Genomic DNA, 21,548 nt, shown 5'->3' on the forward strand with positions numbered 1-21,548 from the left:
TCAATTTTTTTGCGGCTGTGAGGCCGGCCAAAATTAGTTTTTTCACCTGTATAGAGGTCGGTAATTTAGAGAGATCATTCAGTAATAGTACAGAAGGAGATACAGGTATGGTTAGAGAGAAAATGTCTGAGAGCTGATATGTAACATTTTCCCAAAAAATCACAACAGGAGGGCATTCCCAGTACATATGCATAAATGTACCTGTGGCGCCACTTGGACACAAGGTACACAGAGAGTCAGGTCTGAGACCCATTGAATTCAATCGTCTAGGGGTTAAATAAGTCCTGTGAATAAAATTCAGATGAATCTGTTGGTGATCTGGGTTGTGTGAGGATAACCGAACATTTTCCCAGACTGCATCCCAATCAAAATCTACATCCAACTCTGGAACATCCTTTCTCCAAATCGTATCCAGGGGGAGCTCTTTATACGAGGTCATGAGTAAATGGCGATAAAAGTCAGAGACAAAGCCTCTCAATGTCTCCTTGTCATAAAAGAACTTGTGAAAGCGGTGATGCACTAGTGGAGCATCCCATGGCACGCCATGAGCCTTCAGAGCTGCTCTTATTTGTAAATAAAAGAAAAAGGAGGTTCCGGGGAGATCATATCCGTTGGATATATCCTGGAAAGATCGGAGGCCAGAGTTATCAAAGATATCCCCCAATGTGTGGATACCTTTCTTTTCCCATCTAGGGTACCTAATAGGTTGTTGTTCAATAAGGAGAAGATTGTTATTAAATAGAGGGGAATGCGTGTGCCATTGATGGCGGTTTGTACCCACTTTCTGAGTGTCACGCCAAGTTTGGATCACATGTGTGATTAAAGGGCCAAATCTTAATTTACATTGTTTAATTGATATGTTGGTATACACAATATCCTGAAGTCTATATGGGGACACCAACTTCTCCTCCAATGGTCGCCAAGATACAGCTGCTTGAGCATCAAACCAAGTGATCAAAGGTCTCAGAGAGAAAGCCTGAAAATAATATTTAAAGTCTGGAAATGCTAAGCCCCCATCGAGTTTACTCCTTTGGGCAGTTGATCTCTTCAAGCGCGGGCGTTTATTGTTCCAAACGAATTTATACGAGGCAGAGTGCAATTTCTGCCAGTAACCAACAGGAGGAGGTAACGGGAGCATGGAGCTGATAAAGTTAATTCTGGGTAAAATATTCATTTTAATTATTGACGCACGGGCCTGTAATGAATTTTTTAATTTGGACCATCTGTTAAAGTCATTCGTAATCCTGTCACCCAAGCTGGAGTAATTATACCTTACCATCTGGCCTATAGTGGGGAATATTTCAATCCCGAGACATTTAAAGTGCTCCACCATAAGCATGTTTGCCGGTAAGATGGTAGCCTTCGCAGGCTCATTAAGTGGAAGAAAAGCAGATTTTGGCCAGTTGATCTTAAAGCCGGACAGGCTGCCGAATTCATCTATCACGCCGAGCAGATGAGGTAGAGAGATGGAGGGATTTTGCATAAACAGGAGTACATCATCTGCGTATAAGCTAATATGATGATGTGTGCCCTGAATTGAAATAGGAGACATAATTTGGGATTGTCTTATGTATTGAGCTAGGGGTTCGAGGGATAAAGCGAAGAGTCCGGGACTAAGAGGACAACCCTGTCTAGAAGAACGCGAGACAGAGAAGAGTGGCGAACAGAACTTTCCCGTTAAGATCATGGCCGAAGGCTCAGTGTATAATACTTTGATCATATGAATGAAACCCTCACCCAACCCCATCCTTCTGAGAACTGCCCATAAGTAAGACCACTCCAATCTGTCAAATGCCTTCATTGCGTCCAAGGATATGACCGCTGTAGGGGCTGCAATATCCTTGCTGGCATTGATCACGTGCAGTAACCGTCTGATGTTGTCAGTAACCAGGCGGCCTCTTATGAAGCCGGTCTGATCAGGGTGAACTAGAGATGTCATGTGCTTTTGAAGTCTGGTGGCTAGAACCTTGGCATATAGCTTAAGATCGGCTCCGAGGAGACTTAGGGGCCTGTAGCTGCCACATTCGGTGGGGTCCTTATCCTTCTTGAGTAAAACAGATATAAGCGCCATATTGACATCTCTAGAAAAATTGCCCTCTTTGATTGAGTGTAAGATCATTGAGAGTAATAAGGGGCCGAGTACATCCCAGAATGCAAGATAGAGTTCCGGTGGAATGCCGTCCCATCCGGGAGCCTTGCCCCGTTGCATATCCGCAATCGCCTCTCTAAGTTCAACCAGCGTGATAGGTGCAGCTAACAACCTAGCACTATCTTCTGAGATCTGTGGTAGATTGATTTGATCAAGAAAATCCTCCAGCTTGGTATGATCAAAGACCACCTCTGACTTGTACAGATTGGAATAAAAACAACGAAATGTATCATTAATCTTTTTTGGGTTGGTGGTTACCTCCCCCTGTTGGTTCTTAATGGAAGGGATATCCGCAAATTGCTCACTGGCACGTATCTTCATAGCTAATAGGTGACTAGGCCTGGAGGCGTGAAAGTAGTAGTGCTGTCTTGTTCTGTGCATCTGAAATTCAGATTGTTGTCTTAAAATAGAGTTAATCTCTTTTTTCACTACCTTAATTTGAAGCTCCAGTCGATTAGAGTAGTTGTGCTGCAAGGAAGAGATCAACATGGCTTGAAGCTTTTCCAGTTCCTCTAGCTTGGAGAGACGTCCCTTGCGGAGATTAGATGCAAAGAGAGTAGTGTTACTTCTGATAAATCCCTTAACCGAATTCCATAGGATTCTGGGGTCCTGTACAGAGCCAACATTAAACTGTAGGAATTCAGTGAGCTTCTCTTTAAATTGCAAGTTAAACTCTCCGTTTTTCAGAAGTGTTGAGTTAAAACGCCATCTAGGGGCACGGGATGTTATTTTACTGAGTGAACCTTTGAGGAGGATACCTTTGTGGTCTGAGAGTGCTATGGGCACTAAGTCAACATCAAAGCTATCAAAGAGATGTGGGGAAGAAAAAACATAATCAATTCTGGAAGAGGTCTTATGTCTCGACGAGAAGAAGGAGTAATCCCTCGCAGATGGGTTGAGCAAACGCCACATATCAATTACCCCTGTGTCCTTAGACCAGGCCTGTAGGGCTGTGGTAGCTTGCTTCTGATCAGAGTTTTCCGTGTGATTGGATCTATCGATCAATGGATCCCAAACTGCATTAAAATCAGCTCCTACTATTAAAGAGTAATCAGGTAGTTTCAACATAGCTGAAGTTAGTGCAGCATAAAAGTTAGCGTCATACAAATTAGGGGCGTATGCAGAAATCAGCGCAATTTTCCGGTTAGAGCATTCTATTTTAGCAATAGTGATTCGACCATTTGCATCAGACCACACATCTAACAGTTTAATATTCAAATTTTTCTTCGCCACTATGGCTACCCCTCGGGTCTTGGTGCCAAAAGAAGAAGAACTTATGTTATGATAAAATTTATTTGCCAATTTTGCATTATCCGCCAATAAAAGATGAGTTTCACTCAGCAAAGCCAGATCCACTTGCTTCCTCTTTAGCCACGTTAGTACACTTGTGCGTTTATGTGGTATATTGAGACCCCCTGTATTCCAGATCAGGATATTCAAATTAGCCATAGTCTAAAAGGGATGCAGTCTGGTTGAATGTAATTCGTTTGGAGTAGAAAACTATAATAGATACATATTCACTTGTTAAGGTTCCATTGAGTACCGAGCGTGAGCGTGAAAACAAAAATAAAACAGAGCGAGTCGACTGAAAAGAAAAACAAAAAACACAATCCCCCATTCCCTCCCCCCTCCCCCCCACTACTATAACTTCTCCTATCCGGAGATTAAGCTGCATCCCACCTGGTCGTCTGCAAACTAAAATGCAAACAACCAGGTAAAAAGCAGACTTCCTTCTCAGTGGCTACACGCCACGCTCCCACAACAGTAACAAAAAAAAGTATAATTAAATGCCTCTAAAAGGTAGAGAGGAGAAAAAATAATAATAATAATAATAATAATAATAATAATAATAATAATAATAATAATAATAATAATAATAATAATAATAATAATAATAATAATAATAATAATAATAATAATAATAATAATAATAATAATAATAATAATAATAATAATAATAATAATAATAATAATAATAATAATAATAATAATAATAATAATAATAATAATAATAATAATAATAATAATAATAATAATAATAATAATAATAATAATAATAATAATAATAATAATAATAATAATAATAATAATAATATCAATAATAATAATTATTATCATTATTGTTAAACCGTAGTGGTTTAATTAAGTTTAAACAAGTCGACACACACACCCACAACTGAATGATAACCAATGGGCAGCACATCCTGCAAACTGGGGAGGGCGCAACATTGACTATTAGTCTGTTATTTCTTAAAGTATGCTCTTAAAACTCAGAGCAGAGGGTACCTGCCAATGTACAGTTTCCTCCCCCTCAAATGTATGTATTCTCCTGTATGTCATAAATGTATGGTTGCCACAGCACTATATATCTGCATGTAACAAATATTATGAATTAAGATTGAAAAAGAAAAAGAAAAAGAAAAAGGGGGGCCCTGATGTAAACAAGACCAGTCCCTATCTGTTCTGCATCCCATCAACAACCATTGGGCCATACTGCATTGTACCCACTCTGCAAACCGCCAGCAAAACCTCCAACCAATCAATCAAACCTTTGCCTGCAGTTTGGGGGTAGTGCAATTAGTTTGCCGCACCGGGTGGGGGCGATGTGCATGAGTTCGTCCGCCATCACAGCGAGTTCAGAGTTCAACATGTAAATGAGCAGATAGTGACGCGTCTGGTCACCGACGCAGCCAGGTGCTGGGCGTGACGTTTAACTATAGTGAAAGAGCATGGCCAATGAAATTACAAGACCCCCATTCATGAAATAAGTAAGCAGGAGCAACTCGGCGACGGTCATAAATATCATAGATATATATATACCTCCATGATAAACAAGACGATAAATCCGCGTCACGCACAGGAGCAATACAAAATAGAAATCATATCGATAAGCATAGCTTAGAGTAAACAAAATGCACGATTTGCAGTGGAAACTATTATAAATAAACAAAACAAAACAAAAATAATAATACGGGCGATGTTCCCGAGCGACACACAATGTCCCAACATCACCCATCTAAGCACGGAGATAGACAGACAGTCGTGATGTTTAGTGTGTTACCCAAAGTAGACATGGGTAGGATAAACCGTGTCATGCACAAAAGCAATACAAAATATAAATAATATCGATAAGCATAGCTCAGAGTAAATACAAATGTACAATTTACTTGGAACGGAGAGCATAGCGCTAGTACCACGGCAAATAGCAGATACAATTATCCATATAACGTTGTAAACAAAACGAGCAAAAAAGAAAAAAAAAATTAAATGAGAGAAGAGGCTCCCCGGCGACATATGTCCCAACTTTAGCCGTCTAAGGATGAAAGCACGGAGATATAACTATAGAGTCGTGGTGCTCGGTGTGTTACCCAAAGTTTCACTCTGCTGGAGTCGATGTGTGTTGTTTCTTCAGAAAGTCTGTAGCTTCCTTAGGTGAAGCAAGATGTCTTTTTGCGCCGTCTTTGTCTTTGATGAAGAGTCTCGCTGGGTACCATAAGGATGGTTTATATCCCTGCTGGTAGAGGGATCCCATAACATCTCGGTAGCGGGAGCGTTGTTCCAACACTTCGGGGCAGTAGTCCTCGAAGATTAGCACAGGTTTCCCCCTGTAGGTCAGCGAACCTCTCCTCTTCCGAGCCTCCCGAATAATAATCTCCTTGGTTCTGAAGCGGTGTAGGCAGGCGATCACCGCCCGGGGCCTGGAGCCAGGGGCTGGTCTGGCCGTCAGCGCCCTGTGGCAGCGATCAAGTTCGGGTGGTGTAGCAAGCACTTCCTTGCCCAGAATTTCCACCAGCACCTCGGCAAAAAAATCATTGGGTCGGTCGCTTTGGATAGACTCGTCTAGCCCTATTATGCGTATGTTTGACCGACGGCCACGCGACTCAACATCGATAAGCTTGTTCTTCAGTTTGGCGTTGCTCTCCTCCAGAGTCAAACACCTAGCCTCTAAGCTCACCATCCTATCGGACCATGTATTAAGTCCATCCTCCAAGGATGTCAGACGCTTGGCATGGTCAGCCACGGATAACTGGAGGTTATCTAGTTTGGAGTCGGCCGAGGCGGCGGAGACTCTGAATTCGAGCGTGAGGTTCTGAATTAGTATGGCAATGCTCGTCAAATCCGTCGGCTCGTCGTTTGTGAATGGTAGATCCGCGTCCCTAGTGTCCTTGTTCTTTGGCCATTTCGATGCCATTATGCCTGTCACAGCCAAAAATTCATTAGTAGCAAAATATCCGAAGAAAGAAAGTAAAAAAAAAAATAATAATAAAGTATCAATGAGGCTTTTTAGCATAGGTTTGTAAAGTTGGGGAGTTGCAGCGTGGAGAAACACGTCTACCACATCCTATACCGGAAGCCGGCCTGTCACCTCCATGTTCAATGTTATGCACAGGGTGTGGTTAGAGGGCATTGACGTTATGTAGTCACACGGGTTGACGTGATGACGTATTAGTTTGTATTAAGGAAGTGGGAAGTAAACATGAGATGTTACGTGTATTGCATCTAAACAACCGTCTGGCAGTCTGTTTGTTCCGCACTCCTACATTGGTGACTCTGATGATCGTTTTTGGACGCTTCCAAAGACTGGATTACATTTTTTGAACAAGAAAACATGAGTGTGAACGCTGTAGCAATGACGCTACTGGAGTTCTGGGAGCAGCAGGCTGCTGTTTGGTTTGCGCAAACGGAGGCGCAGTTCGCTATACGGAGGATCACGGAGGATGATACATAGTACTATTACGTGGTATCGATGCTCGGCGGGGCTACCGCATCCAGAGTAGCACATCTGCTCGGGAATCCTCCGGAGGATGGAAGTAAGTACGACACACTGAAATACGTGCTGCTAGAAACTTTTGGTCAGACGTAGTCTGAGCGTGCACGTCAGCTATTGTTTTTGCCGGGCCTGGGCGATGCTAAACCATCGGAGCTAATGGATCGAATTTACTACAAGGCAACCACAAGCCTTGTTTTATCTTTAAGGAGCTATTCCTACAGCAGCTACCATGGCAAGTGCGGTCAGCTTTGGCTAACTCTCCCATTACAGACTATCGGGCATTGGCTAAAGAGGCTGATACGTTTTTCTCTGCTACACAACAGTGTCAGGTGGCTAACAATATTGTGTACCAGGTGGATGACTCTCCGCCCCCTGCTGTTGCTGCTGCCCTGTCCAGAGCCCCTGCCCCTGCCCAGAGACAAAAGCCCACAGGTATGTGTTTCTACCATGCACAGTTTGGCTCTAAGGCTAGAAGATGCCTATCCCCATGTAACTACCCCCATGCCAAGGTGTCGGGAAACGAGAGGGCCAGCACCCGCTAGCTGCCATGAGTGTTGGCCATGAAGGCAGCTTATTATTTATTTGAGACACACTTTCTGGGCGGCGTTTTTTGTGCGACACTGGGGCCACTGTGAGCGTTTTACCCGCATCTGTTTTGGATATACAAGCCGGAGTACGGGGTTCTCCACTAGAGGCGGCCAACGGCAGTCCCATACGGACCTATGGTGAACGGCATGTGACATTGTGTTTGGAGGGACAGCATTTCTCATGGACATTTGTTACCGCTGAGGTGTCTAACCCATTGTTAGGTGCAGATTTTTTGTGTGCCCATGGGCTGCTGGTGGACATTAAAAACCGGCGTTTGGTCAGCGCAGAGACTTTTAGCTCATTCCCATGTGAACTCAGTGGTTCTAGCTCCTCAAGGCTGTCCAGTACCCTCACTGCCTCTGAGTTCTTAAGTATGTTGGCTGAGTTCCCAGTTCTTACCATGCCAACTTTTTCAGCAGCTACAGCTAAGCACGGTGTGGAACATTATATACTGACTACAGGCCCGCCAGTACATGCCCGTGCACGGCGCCTGGATCCAGGTAAACTGGCAATTGCTAAGGCGGAGTTTGAGGCGATGGAGTGCCTCGGCATCGTCCGCCGGTCCAATAGCCCCTGGGCCTAGCCACTCCATATGGTGCCAAAATCCGCCGGAGGTTGGCGCCTGTGTGGTGATTATCGCCGCCTGAATGATGCTACGACCCCTGACCGCTATCCTATACCACACATTCAGGACTTTTCATCTCGCCTTGCGGGGAAGGTCATATTTTCTAAAGTGGACCTGGTTCGTGGTTATCACCAGGTGCCGGTGCAGTCACAGGACATTTCCAAGGCTGCGGTAATCACCCCTTTTGGGCTCTTTGAGTTCCTCCAAACATTTCAGCGCCTCATGGACAGTGTGTTAAGGGACCTGGCTTTCCTGTTCATTTATTTAGATGACATCCTCATCGCCAGCTCCTCCAGGGCTGAACACATGGTTCACCTCCGCACACTTTTTGAGCGCCTGAGTCAGCATGGCTTGATTCTTAACCCAGCCAAGTGCCAGTTTGGACTGCGAATAATTGATTTCCTGGGGCACCGCATCACAAAGGATGGGGCAGTGCCTCTGCCATCAAAAGTGCAGGCTGTGAGCGAGTTTCCGCAGCCCCCCACCGTCCGGGCACTACAGAAATTTTTGGGTATGGTGAATTTTTATCATCGCTTTGTGCCTGGCGCAGCCCGGCTCATGCAGCCCCTCTACGAGGCACTCAAGGGCAAACCTGCTAAGCTCACTCTCACTTGGACAGAGGAGATGGATGGAGCTTTTAAAAACAACAAGCAAGCCCTGGCTAGGGCGGCCATGTTGGCGCACCCATTACCTGAGGCGCCGATCGCTCTCACAACCGACGCATCGGATTATGCTGTTGGGGCAGTGTATGAGCAGCTAGTCGATGGTCACTGGCAACCCTTCGCCTTTTTTAGTCTGCAGCTCAGAGCCAGTGAGCGCAATTACAGCACCTTTGACCGGGAGCTCCTCAGCCTCTATCTGGCGGTACGGCATTTCCGTTTCCTGTTGGAGGGCCGACCATTCACAGCATTTGTCGATCACAAACCATTGACCTTTGCTATGGCCAAGGTCTCAGAGCCATGGTCCGCTTGCCAGCAACGCCAGTTGTCCTCCATCTCGGAGTTTACAACAGACATCCAACATGTGGCCGGGAAGAACAACCCTGTCGCCGACTGCCTCTCTCGTGCTATCATCAGTACGGTCCACCTCGGGATTGATTACGCACAGATGGCAGCCGATCAGCTTTCCGACACGGACGTCCAGGCATGTAGGACCACCGATACAGATCTTCAGTTGGTGGACATCTCTTTTAATGACACTGGTTCTATGCTCCTGTGTGACATCTCACTTGGGCAGCCTCGCCCTGTTGTCCCTGCCGCTTGGAGGAGGCAGGTTTTCGACGCCCTTCACTGCCTTTCTCACCCGGGCAGGAAACCATCTCAGCTGTTAGTGGCAGCCAAGTTCGTCTGGCACAGTCTTAAAAAGGATGTTCGGGATTGGGCTAATGCTTGTCTAGAGTGTCAACGGGCCAAGGTACAGCGCCACACCAAGGCCCCACTAACCCCTTTCAATGTGCCTGAAAGGCGGTTTGATCATGTGCACATAGACTTGGTTGGGCCACTGCCACCATCACACGGTTGCACCCACCTCCTTACCATGATTGACAGGACGACCCGTTGGCCAGAGGCCGTGCCACTATCTTCAACTACATCTGCCGACATTGTACGAGCATTCATCGGCACCTGGGTTGCCCGTTTTGGTGCTCCATCGGATATAACCTCCGACCGGGGGCCTCAGTTCACATCGGAGCTCTGGAATGCTGTGGCCCAGGGTCTCGGGGTGAAGCTGCACCGTACAACGGCTTATCACCCTCAAGCCAATGGACTGTGCGAGAGGTTTCATAGGTCAATGAAGGCCGCATTCAGGGCCAGTCTTCGGGACAATGGGTGGGTTGACAGACTTCCGTGGGTCATGCTGGGCCTCCGATCAGCCCCTAAGGAAGATCTTCAGTCCTCCTCAGCCGAACTGGTTTATGGGCAGCCATTGCGAGTCCCCGGGGATTTCATACCCAACACCACAACGCCTTGGTCTGCTGGCCAGCAACGGTCTGTTTTCCTGGACAATGCCAAGGTATTTAGGCCGGTGCCTACGTCACAGCACATTGTGCCCCAGGCTTATATTCCACCTGATCTTCATACAGCAAAGTACGTCTTTGTCCGCCATGATGCCCATCGGTCGCCACTACGGCCACCATATGAGGGGCCTTTTCGTGTTCTGGAGACAGGGGACAAGTCATTTGTAGTCAAAATAGGAGGGAAACCGGACCACATTTCAGTGGACCGTCTGAAACCGGCTCATGTGGACCTGGACCGTCCGGTTCCTGTAGCTCAGCCGCCCTCCGGCCATCAAAACCTCAGACCACCCTCCGGGGTCTACGGGTTCCACCATGACGCAGGGTTTCCCCCTGGCCGTTAAGTCCTTAGACCACCCTCTGGTGGTAACTGGTCCCGTCGCTACACAGACTCTGGACACCCGAAGCCGCTTCGGCAGGATTTTACGGGGTCCTCAATGGCTCATGTTGCTAGTTCTTGTGAATTCTGGGGGGGGCGCATGTGGGGGACAATAATGGACAATAGAATTCACATTCATATTCTGTCACCTCCATTTTCAATGTTATGCACAGGGTGTGGTTAGAGGGCATTGACGTTATGTAGTCACACGGGTTGACGTGATGACGTATTAGTTTGTATTAAGGAAGTGGGAAGTAAACATGAGACGTTACGTGTATTGCATCTAAACAACCGTCTGGCAGTCTGTTTGTTCCGCACTCCTACACATTTATCTTGAAACACGTGTGAGCCGGCACAGAATTTAGGGTCTTATAAGTTAGCCTCTTAACGTTCAGCGTACCGTATATGGGACGCGTGCACGTCGTGGCACTTTGCCCTCCGGTGCTGCATTTTTTGCCGTGCAACCAATACATGGTTGGAACGTTTAATTTGTCGCCTTTCGATCGTTTTTAACAAATGTGAACATCACCCACCAGCCCCTCACTTCAGTAGGGTTTGAACCGATACTGATACCGGTACCTGGGAATCGATACCGGTACCCAACAGTACCTTTCTTCGGTACTTTACTCTCTCTGTAAGAACAATAATGTTATTTCAGTTATAAAACTAAACTAAGTCAAAACTTCTCAATTTCAACTGTTTGGGATTAGTTGGCATAGGACCCAATCGCAGACAGGACCAGGAGCAAGCAGGCAGGACGAGACAGAGTGTAATTCAAAGGAGTGCTTTACTCAAACAAAAGGCATATGAACGACCACGACCATGACAGTCTAAACAGAATAATGAACTGACAAGGAGACAAGGAAAACACAGAACTTATACACAGGGGAATTGACACATGAAGGTTGTTTGGTAACAAGAGATGGGAGGGATGGGGACAGACTGACAAGACAAGAAGTGACACTAATACAAGACTGAACACTAGAGACTAGAAACTTGAACTTGTGCTTGATTTAATTTGTACTTACTCGTCATCTTGTCCACCCCCCCCCCCCCCCCCCCTCTGAGGACAAGATACAAGATACAAGAGATACAAGAGTTTTTTTTGTCACGGCATACAGGTGTACAGTGAAATGCGGGGGGTCTTGCCCGCAACGATGTGCATAATACAAGTAATGATAATAAGAGCCCAACCAATAGAGCGACATAGTGCAATAAACAAGTAAACAAAGTAGGCATATCGGTATCTGTAACTGAGGGGTACAATTCCCTGACTGTATTGATAAGTATGGTATCATTAAACCACTACCGCTTGATGTACTTTAACTTCTGGCCATCCAGTACACGATATCTAAGTATGATGAACACTTTCCCACATATGAAATCAGGTCCACACAAATATAACAGTCGAAGGTTTAATATAGCAAAAGGTATATACAACATTCACTTAATTACATTTATGATTTGAATGCACTTGTAAGGCAAATTAGTATTCGTAGGCAAATCAACACTGAATGTCCAATCTCTGGTTACGCAGGAAGCAAGTATACAACCTGGTTCTTTAGGGAAACTATAGCGATGGTACTTAAGGATTATAGCGGGATACTAAAGGGGTCCTGCTGGTTGTAAGTCAGTAAGGGGGGGGGGGGGGTTTGGAGAGCCGTCAGCTGCATCCCATCTGGCCAACGATTCCTGGGGAGAATTCAGGTACAGAAAACAGTGCCCGCAGGATCTTGATCCACAGATGAATACACTTGGGCCCTCTTGTAGACGGTAGCTGTAGGTCCACAACGAAGGAGAAACGAGGCGGCCTCGGTCTGGGTTGAGCGCCGTCTCACCTGGGCTCTTCTCGGGGGTAATTCCAACACTCACTGGCGTTGGCTGTTATCCGCTCCACAAATCAAAGCACCCAAAGCAAATAGATATTCCATGCCGTATAGGCTCAGCAGTCGTCCGGGTAGGTAATCCAATGTGCAGGTCCACTCGTCCTCGCCCAGAACTCCTCGGATGAAAGCACCACGCGTGGTCTGCCCAGCCTGGTTAAGACTCTAGATAACGCGAGGAAACGATGGGGGTGCTGCTCACTTTAGAACTTTAACCGAACGATGCACCATACATAATAGACTATTATTACTTAATAGAAATACGTCCCACTCGACGGTACAGTGCCAAACTATGACAATTCAGCTATGAATTTACACGAGGTCTCAATGCCTATTCTGGGGCCAAAATAGGCCATACTGCACCACACGTGGGTCGTGGGTGAGGCTTCACGTCTGTTACTAGGTTGGAGGGTAAAGGACTAATGGACTAAAAGAAAGTTCTACTTTACTTGCGCCCTATTTATATGCACGGCGAACAAATAGTACCATTCGTATTTCGGTAGCCGTATTCCTACGCGGAACCGGGGCTAGTTGGGACATGTTCGTCGGCACTATTGAACTTGACTCAAGGGGCCTGTCTGCTGGCGCCAGGTTCTTGTCCAATGAGAGAATGAACTATTATGGGCTGTAGTAGACTAAAGGGATATTCAGTGTATATGTACAAAGAATATACAAGGGATATCAAACGATATACAAATACTATTAAATATATATCCATAAATAAATATATATATTCGGTTTAATCTGATCCTTCACAACAGTATCTGTACATGAGCTATTTACAGAGCATGGTAGGACATGCTAGGTCCTGTGGCAGTGCAGTACACTGTTAGCTACGGATGAGGCCTTGGGTCTTTATGTACACTGCTATACAATGCATTATACAATGGCATGCAAATTTCTCGATTCTGATTGGCTGAAACAGTCATTTTACACGTGTTTATTCTTTACAATTCCACGCTTCTGGTCCCAGGACCCGCCCACAACCGAATCACATATCACTCCGCCGGATCACTCCGGGAGAAAAACAAGATGGCAGACAATAATCTTTAACAAGGATATGTTGATAGCGTCATAACGACTAAATATCAAGCGATTCTGTCACAGCGAATGTCTTAGTCTCTTACACAATGTTGGATTGTGTAATCTATGGGTCATGAATCATTGTGTAACAAAAGAAAAATCGCGGATTGATTGATTGATTAATTTTCAATTTCTTTTCAATTTCTTTTCCTTTTCCTTCTCTCTGACTGCAGCCCTCACTCTCACACTGTCCGACGCTGGCTCAGTCTCCACCCACCCCCACACACCCCCACACACACACACACACACACGCACACACACACACACACACACACACACACACACACACACACGCACACACACACACACTCCTGTCTGCAACGCACGGATAGTCAGACTGAAAGAGAGCTGGGTGCTGCGCTGTTCTAAGTGAGCATGGCCTATTGAGTTGATTGATTGATTGATTGATTGCTAATTTTATTACTGTACGCTTGGTTTCCAACTGGTTAAGTTTAGGCCCTCTACAGTAGGTTTAAAAAAATAAATAAAAAAATAGGACGAAGAAAACTTTTTTTTCCTATAGAAAACGTTTTAATTTGTTTTACCTACTTTCTATAGAAGCATCTAATAATGAAGTTCTATAGAAAGTAGGTCTGCATCCCCTTAACAATTGTGTGTATTGAGCCGTACTGTATTGTACCCATTCTGCATCTGGTAATAAAATGTTCAATCAATCAATCAATCATTCCAATAACAACCACTAACTTCATAATTAAAAACTAAAGAAAAGTTGGATGTGTTAGTTGGTTCGATGTCTTAGTTGAAAGGCAGTTGGATGTGTTAGTTGGTTGGATGTCTTAGTTGAAAGACAGTTGGATGTGTTAGTTTGTTGGATGTCTTAGTTGAAAGACAGTTGGATGTGTTAGTTGGTTGGATCCACTTCCGAGCTGCTTCCACATGGAGGCAATTTCTCTTTTTTGCTGTTGTGGGAACTACTTTTTCTGGCGGATGGTTTTTTCAATAAATCTTCGATTAATGTGTGTTTATTGTATAGCAATAAGGTTGGATGAATGTGGCAGTTGTATAAAAGCATTACACCACTTGCAGTCGTGATTTGTGAACAATAAACCATGCCTAGGGGGGTCTAACGACCCCCGGCTGCGCCTCGGGCCTAACGACCACCCCTAGGCATGGTTTATTGTTCACAAACCACTCCTGCGCGTGATGTAATGCTTAAATACAATGCAATACAACAAACGGACCACAATGGAAATAAACGGTAAGGCTGTATTGTGTATCAATCCTCAACGGTTTTAAATTATATGTGATGGCTCTACACAGAGCTGTCTGGGAGAAATGCGAGGCCCTGTGAGAACACTGTACAACTGTACAAGCAAAACTGTACATTGGAATATTGACAAAACCATACTTGGTAATTTACTGTACATTGGAGGGGTTGGGTTAGGACATTTACAGGTGCCAGTTTCGAATTGCAGCCTCCCGTAGGTGTTCTTTGAGAGTGGTTTTGAAAGTGGGTAGTGATTCACATTCCTTTACAGCTTTGGGTAGGGCGTTCCACATTGATGTGGCATAATTGCGAAACGTGTTTAGTCCCTTGGTTGAGCCGAATCTGGGTTTAACATGATTTGTTGAGCTCCCTCTGGTGTTGTGATCGTGGTATTCACTGACCTTTGGGAAGTATTTTGACATGTACATGGGTACCTTGGTCGTGTAGTGTATCTTGTAGACCAGGCCCATTGCAAATTGCTGTACTCTGTCGTCTACTCTAAGCCATCCTAGGTTGTCAAAGTGGGCAGGGGTGAGGTGGGTTCTAGGAGTAAGGTCAAGCAGTAGTCTGACCAGTTTGTTTTGAGATGTTTGTAATTTAGTTTTTAGCGCCTTTGAGGTGCTTTGGTACCATGAGGTGCAAGCATAGTCGTAGTACCCTTGAATGAGTGCTCCTGCCAGAGTCTCACTCTTCAGTTACCTCAATGTCGACAGTGCCGCCTGCATGATGCTGATGATTCACAATGATTCACAATGCTGTCGTGGTCGTCCTGAACTTTTTTGTACACAGATTTGTGTTTTCCATAGCACTATCCGCCACATATGCAGATAGGCAGTCTAAGCCCACACCATTTAGTTGAAGCCTGCTCGTGATCGGGCTGTGGATTGCGTCTGCCATTTCATTGTAGTCCCAGCTCCCAGTTTGATCGTCCCGTGATTAGACGCATCAGATGCTATGAAATAGAATGGCACTGGTAGGCCTATTCAAACAGCTTGCGCCAGGTGCTATGTACAGTATATGCGCTTGCGCTGGTTAGACTAGGCTATGTAACGTACAGTGTCATCTATCTCTTTCAGTTTGGATAGGTTAAAAATAAATCCAAATGTGTCCTCGAATTCATAATTTAATTTGTTTCACCATTTGGTCGTTTTCGGATGAACAACGCCTTGCTAAAGTGTCTTTTGTTTTCTTAGTTTTTTCAAATAACAAAATCCTGGTTTCAGCTTGGGGACCTCTTCTAATGATCAGATCTCTATTCAGATTCACTGGCCAATTACCGACATCATCATATGATACACCATTTCACTCTCCGCTCTGCTGCTGCTATGAATAGCACCTTCCTCCTGAATAGGGGCATCGCGCTCCTCATCCTCTTCTTCACTGGTCGTCATGACCGTCAACTTGGGCTGGCTGCCGCAGCTGCTGCTATGAATTGCATCTTCCTCCTGAGGGGTCGCGGTGGTCTTGCCCTCCTCATCTTCATGTCGCATAGTGAGGCAGTTTATATGCATATTACTATTCTACATCTACAAACGTGTCTAATGTGAAATATATGTAAGCAAAACTAGATTTTAGGTCTGTGATGGAAAGTGATTCGGTTAACATTCTATTTATTTATTCAAAAAATCCTGCCCCTACCGCGAGGCCTCCTAGGTGCGAGGCCCTGTGCGACTGCACTGCTCGGACGCCCCTAGCGGCGGCTCTGGCTGTACATTTTGTGTACCAGTATTGTATGTGATTTTGGATTGTCTAATACATTCAATCAATCACTTGCACCATTGAAGAAGGTGCCCCAGCTCTGGAAGACCTCCTGCATTGTCCCATTGCCCAAGAAGGCACACCCAAGCACCCGCAATGACGTTACACAAGAGGCTGGTCCTGCAGCACCGGAATCAGTGAGTGACTCCCTGGACCCCCTGCAGTTTGCATACTATAGGAAAACATCGGTTAGATTGTTGCTCTTTCCAGCACCTTCAACACCATCCAGCCATTATGGCTACTGTAGCAGAGAAGCCCTCGGTGATGCAGTTGGACCACGGATTGGTTGCCTGGATCACCTTGAGGAGGTGGACACCTACAAGTTCCTGGGAGTACACTTGAACAGTAATCTGGACTGGTCAGATAACACAGAGGCCCTCTATAGGAAGGGTCAAGGCAGGCTGTTTTTTCGTGAGGAGACTCCTTAAATGTGTGCAATAGGATTTTCTTTTACCAGTCTGTAGTAGTCTATGTCATCTTATTTATGTAATGTTGGTGTGTTGGTGTCTTGATGATAATGTTGGTGTGTTGGTGTCTTGATGATAATGTTGGTGTGTTGGTGTCTTGATGATAATGTTGGTGTGTTGGTGTCTTGATGATAATGTTGGTGTGTTGGTGTCTTGATGATAATGTTGGTGTGTTGGTATCTTGATGATAAGGTTGGTGTGTTGGCTGGTGTCTTGGAGATATGGTTGGTGTGTTGGCTGGTGTCTTGGAGATATGGTTGGTGTGTTGGTTGTTGTCTTGGAGATATGGTTGGTGTGTTGGTTGGTGTCTTGGAGATAAGGTTGGTGTGTTGGTTGGTGTCTTGGAGATACGGTTGGTGTGTTGGCTGGTGCCTTGGAGATACGGTTGGTGGTGCATGAAGACAAACATGACACATCTCAACATTAGTATTTCAATCTCCCTCCCACTTTATTTGCATTTAGATAGAAATCCCACCTCTCCTGTACTTCATTTCTAGTTAACATGCTCAATGTTGTCTTTTTCCTTTACATAAATAAAATACATTTCCACCAAAAATTTATGCAGAAAAAACACACATCGGTGCATACAAGTACATCAGAATGTGTTTTGGACGACCTCCAGACCTGCTTTAAGTGTCCCCTCTAAAGTTTAAACCATTTGTGTGTCATCTTGTGTTTGTGTGTTATCTTGTGTGTCATCTTGTGTTTGTGTGTTATCTTGTGTGTCATCTTGTGTTTGTGTGTCATCTTGTGTCACCTTGTGTTTGTGTGTCATCTTGTGTTTGTGTGTCATCTAGTGTGTAATTTTGTGTGTCATATTGTGTGTCATCTTGTGTGTCATCTTGTGTGTCATCTTGTGTTTGTGTGTCATCTAGTGTGTCATTTTGTGTGTCATCTTGTGTGTCATCTTGTGTGTCATCTTGTGTTTGTGTGTCAAAATCAACCTCAAGACTGCTGAGCTGCTTAAGGCCTTCTACCACTGCTCTATTGAGAGCATCTTAACATACTCCATCACAGCATGGTACGCAAACTGCACAGAATATGAAAGAAAATCCCTCCAGAGAGTCATAAACACCTCCCAAAAAAATCATCGGTCTCCCCCTGCCCACACTGGATGACATCTTCAGAACGCGCTGCCTCCGCAGAGCCAGCAGCATCCTGAAGGATGAAACGCACCCCTCTCACCCCTCTTCTCCCTGCTGCCATCTGGGAGGCCATACAGGGCCTCCGCACCGCCACGCTGCAGAACAGCTACTTCCCCAGAGCCATCACTGAACTGAACAATCACCCCCCCCCCTATTGCCACCACATCTACATCTACCTCACTATAATATATACGTGTATGTGCAATATGGCAGATGTTTGGATATGTGCAATAATGCAATAATGGTATTCGTTAATGTGCAATATTTTCCGCCGATGTCCAATAATTTGTTTCTACTGTGATGATTTTGCAATGCTTTTTTTTTTTTTTTTAAACCTTTTTAATGTTCCTGTGAATAAGTGCATATGTAGCAGAGGGTGTGAGTGGGTACATGAATGTGTGGTGTGTCAGTGAGTATGGGTACAACAAATGTATGTGTGTATGGTAGTGTGTCTATGGGTACATCATGGTTGTGTTGTGTGGTAGAGTGGGTAGAGTGGGTATGTAGGTATCGTTTAGGTGCTACACAAACCAAACCAAAGTTGTACTGTATTGTGCAATGACAATAAAGCTTTTTACTTCTACTTCTAAATCTTGTGTGTCATCTTGTGTTTGTGTGTCATCTTGTGTGTCATCTTGTGTCTCATCTTGTGTTTGTGTGTCATCTTGTGTGTCATCTTGTGTGTCATCTTGTGTGTCATCTTGTGTGTCATCTTGTGTCATCTTGTGTGTCCTTTGTAACTGCAATCCTTAGAGGTTTCACTATGTCTTCAAGATTTTGTTCTATCTCCACTGTAGGCTCAACCTTAGCTCACTAGGCAGTGTGGCAAATGAGATGCTTTTTGTATACAAATATATCCTTAAAAGCATATTGAGCTGCTGTACTGTGTTTGAATCTTTTGTGCTGCTGTAGGCCTAATGCTTTGATCTGCAGATCCTGCTCTTGAAATGTGTGCATGTGTACAGCGAAGATACGTCTGGCATCCAACCAGACTGCAAATGTAACAGTAAAGTGCAGTAGTAATATACAATGTACAGCGGTGATCAAACTGGGTATAAAATATATAAATAAGTACTACTGAGTAATAGTTCTAATCAGATGTATGTACAGAGTTGTAGTATCAATATGTAGAGTGACAGAGGTATAAAGACACTATGGTAGTAAGTAAGAGTAGGTAAGGGATATGTACAGATATATAGATATGGTATCTACAGATATGTGAAAATGATTATATGCAGGTATATACAGACATGTGAGATGTGGATATATATATATATATATATATATATATATAATACAGTAAATATAAATATATGTATATAGTATTTACAGCATTATTGTATCATACAGAGTTATATGGGTTATATTATGCAGGTGTATAAATAGGTATATAGCAGGATTACGTATGTGGTGTGATTCAGCTCATATCCACGTGCTGTGGAGACCAGGCGCTGGCAGGAATAATAATGTGTCTCTTACCTGTTGAAGATAGGCAACAAATCTGCACATGAAGTCACCAAAGATCCACCCCGGCAGAGGGTAGAGGGTGGCGGTGAAGGGAACGCAGCACACCAGGAAGATGATGTCTGTGGCGGCCAGGTTGGCTGAGGAGAGAGAGACCAGGAGAGAGAGATCAGGAGAGAGAGATCAGGAGAGAGAGATCAGGTTGGCTGAGGAGAGAGAGACCAGGAGAGAGATAGAGATCAGGAGAGAGAGAGAGATCAGGTTGGCTGAGGAGAGAGAGACATGGGGGGATACCAGAAGAGAGAGACCAGGTTGGCTGAGGAGAGATACCAGAGAGAGAGGCCAGAGAGAGAGACCAGAGAGAGAGAGACCAGGGGAGAGAGAGGGACCAGGGAGAGAGACCAGAAGAGAGATACCAGGGGGAGAGAGACCAGGAGAGAGATACCAGGAAATATACCAGGATAGAGAGACCAGGAGAGAGAGACTAGGAGAGAGAGACCAGGAGAGAGAGAGATACCAGGGGAGAGAGACCAGAAGAGAGATACCAGGGAGAGAGAGACCAGGAGAGAGATACCAGGAGAGATACCATGATAGAGAGACCAGGAGAGAGAGACTAGGAGAGAGAGACCAGGAGAGAGAGACCAGGTTGGCTGAGGAGAGAGAGACCAAGAGAGAGAACATAGAGAGAGAGAGAGACCAAGAGAGAGAGATCAGGAGAGAGACCAGGAGAGAGATACCAGGTTGGCTGAGGAGAGAGAGAGACCAAGAGAGAGGCCATAGAGAGAGATACTAGGAGAGAGAAATCAGGAGAGAGACCAGGAGAGAGAGACCAGGTTGGCTGAGGAGAGAGAGACCAAGAGAGAGAACATAGAGAGAGAGAGAGACCAGGAGATAGAGATCAGGAGAGAGACCAGGAGAGAGATACCAGGTTGGCTGAGGAGAGAGAGACCAAGAGAGAGGCCATAGAGAGAGATACTAGGAGAGAGAAATCAGGAGAGAGACCAGGAGAGAGATACCAGGTTGGCTGAGGAGAGAGATACCAGAGAGAGACACCAGGTTGGCTGAGGAAAGAGAGACCAGAGAGAGAGATACCAGGTTGGCTGAGGAGAGAGAGAGACCAGAGAGAGAGAGACCAGGTTGGCTGAGGAGAGAGAGAGACCAGGAGAGAGAGACCAGGTTGGCTGAGGAGAGAGAGAGAGAGAGAGAGAGAGAGAGAGAGAGAGAGAGAGAGAGAGAGAGAGAGAGAGAGAGAGAGAGAGAGAGAGAGAGAGAGAGAGAGAGAGAGAGAGAGAGAGAGAGAGAGGACCAAGAGAGAGAGACCAGGTTGGCTGAGGAGAGAGAGAGAGACCAGGAGAGAGAGACAAGGTTGGCCGAGGAGAGAGAGAGAGACCAGGAGAGAGAGACCAAGTTGGCCGAGGAGAGAGAGAGAGACCAGCCTTAAAGCCACAGTCAGCGTTTCACATTCTGTTCTCAGAATCAGAAAGGTCTTTATTGCCAAGAAGTTTACACATAAAAGGAATTAGATTTGGTCATTTGGTGCGATTATAAAAACTATAAAACAAAACAAACAAACAAACAAACAAACAAACAAACAAACAAACAAACAAATAACAAATTTAATAATAAATAAATAAATAAATAAATAAATAAATAAATAAATAAATAAATAAATAAATAAATAAATAAATAAATAAATAAATAAATAAATAAATAAATAAATAAATAAATAAATAAATAAATAAATAAATAAATAAATAAATAAATAAATAAATAAATAAAATAACAGATTCTCCATACCATATCAATGTGGGCAGGGCAAATAATTACTTTTTTCCCCTTTGCAGTAATAATAATAATAATAATAATAATAATAATAATAATAATAATAATAATAATAATAATAATAATAATAATAATAATAATAATAATAATAATAATAATAATAATAATAATAATAATAATAATAATAATAATAATAATAATAATAATAATAATAA

At 44.4% G+C, this 21,548-nt stretch overlaps 1 protein-coding gene across 1 annotated transcript in view; it reads right to left on the bottom strand.

Annotated features, from left to right (window-relative positions):
- The window catches only part of kiss1ra (KISS1 receptor a), a gene marked incomplete at both ends in the record, with an annotated part of 134,651 nt that overhangs the window by 82,530 nt on the left and 30,573 nt on the right, over positions 1 to 21,548 (bottom strand). Inside the window, one exon of the mRNA XM_084327558.1 lies at positions 19,567 to 19,691. Coding sequence (XP_084183684.1) covers positions 19,567 to 19,691 — 125 coding nt within the window. The remainder of the gene's footprint in view (positions 1 to 19,566; positions 19,692 to 21,548) is intronic.

The sequence above is a fragment of the Notolepis coatsorum genome (assembly GCF_963971535.1).
Source record: "Notolepis coatsorum genome assembly, chromosome: 13".
NCBI classification, from domain to species: domain Eukaryota; kingdom Metazoa; phylum Chordata; class Actinopteri; order Aulopiformes; family Paralepididae; genus Notolepis; species Notolepis coatsorum.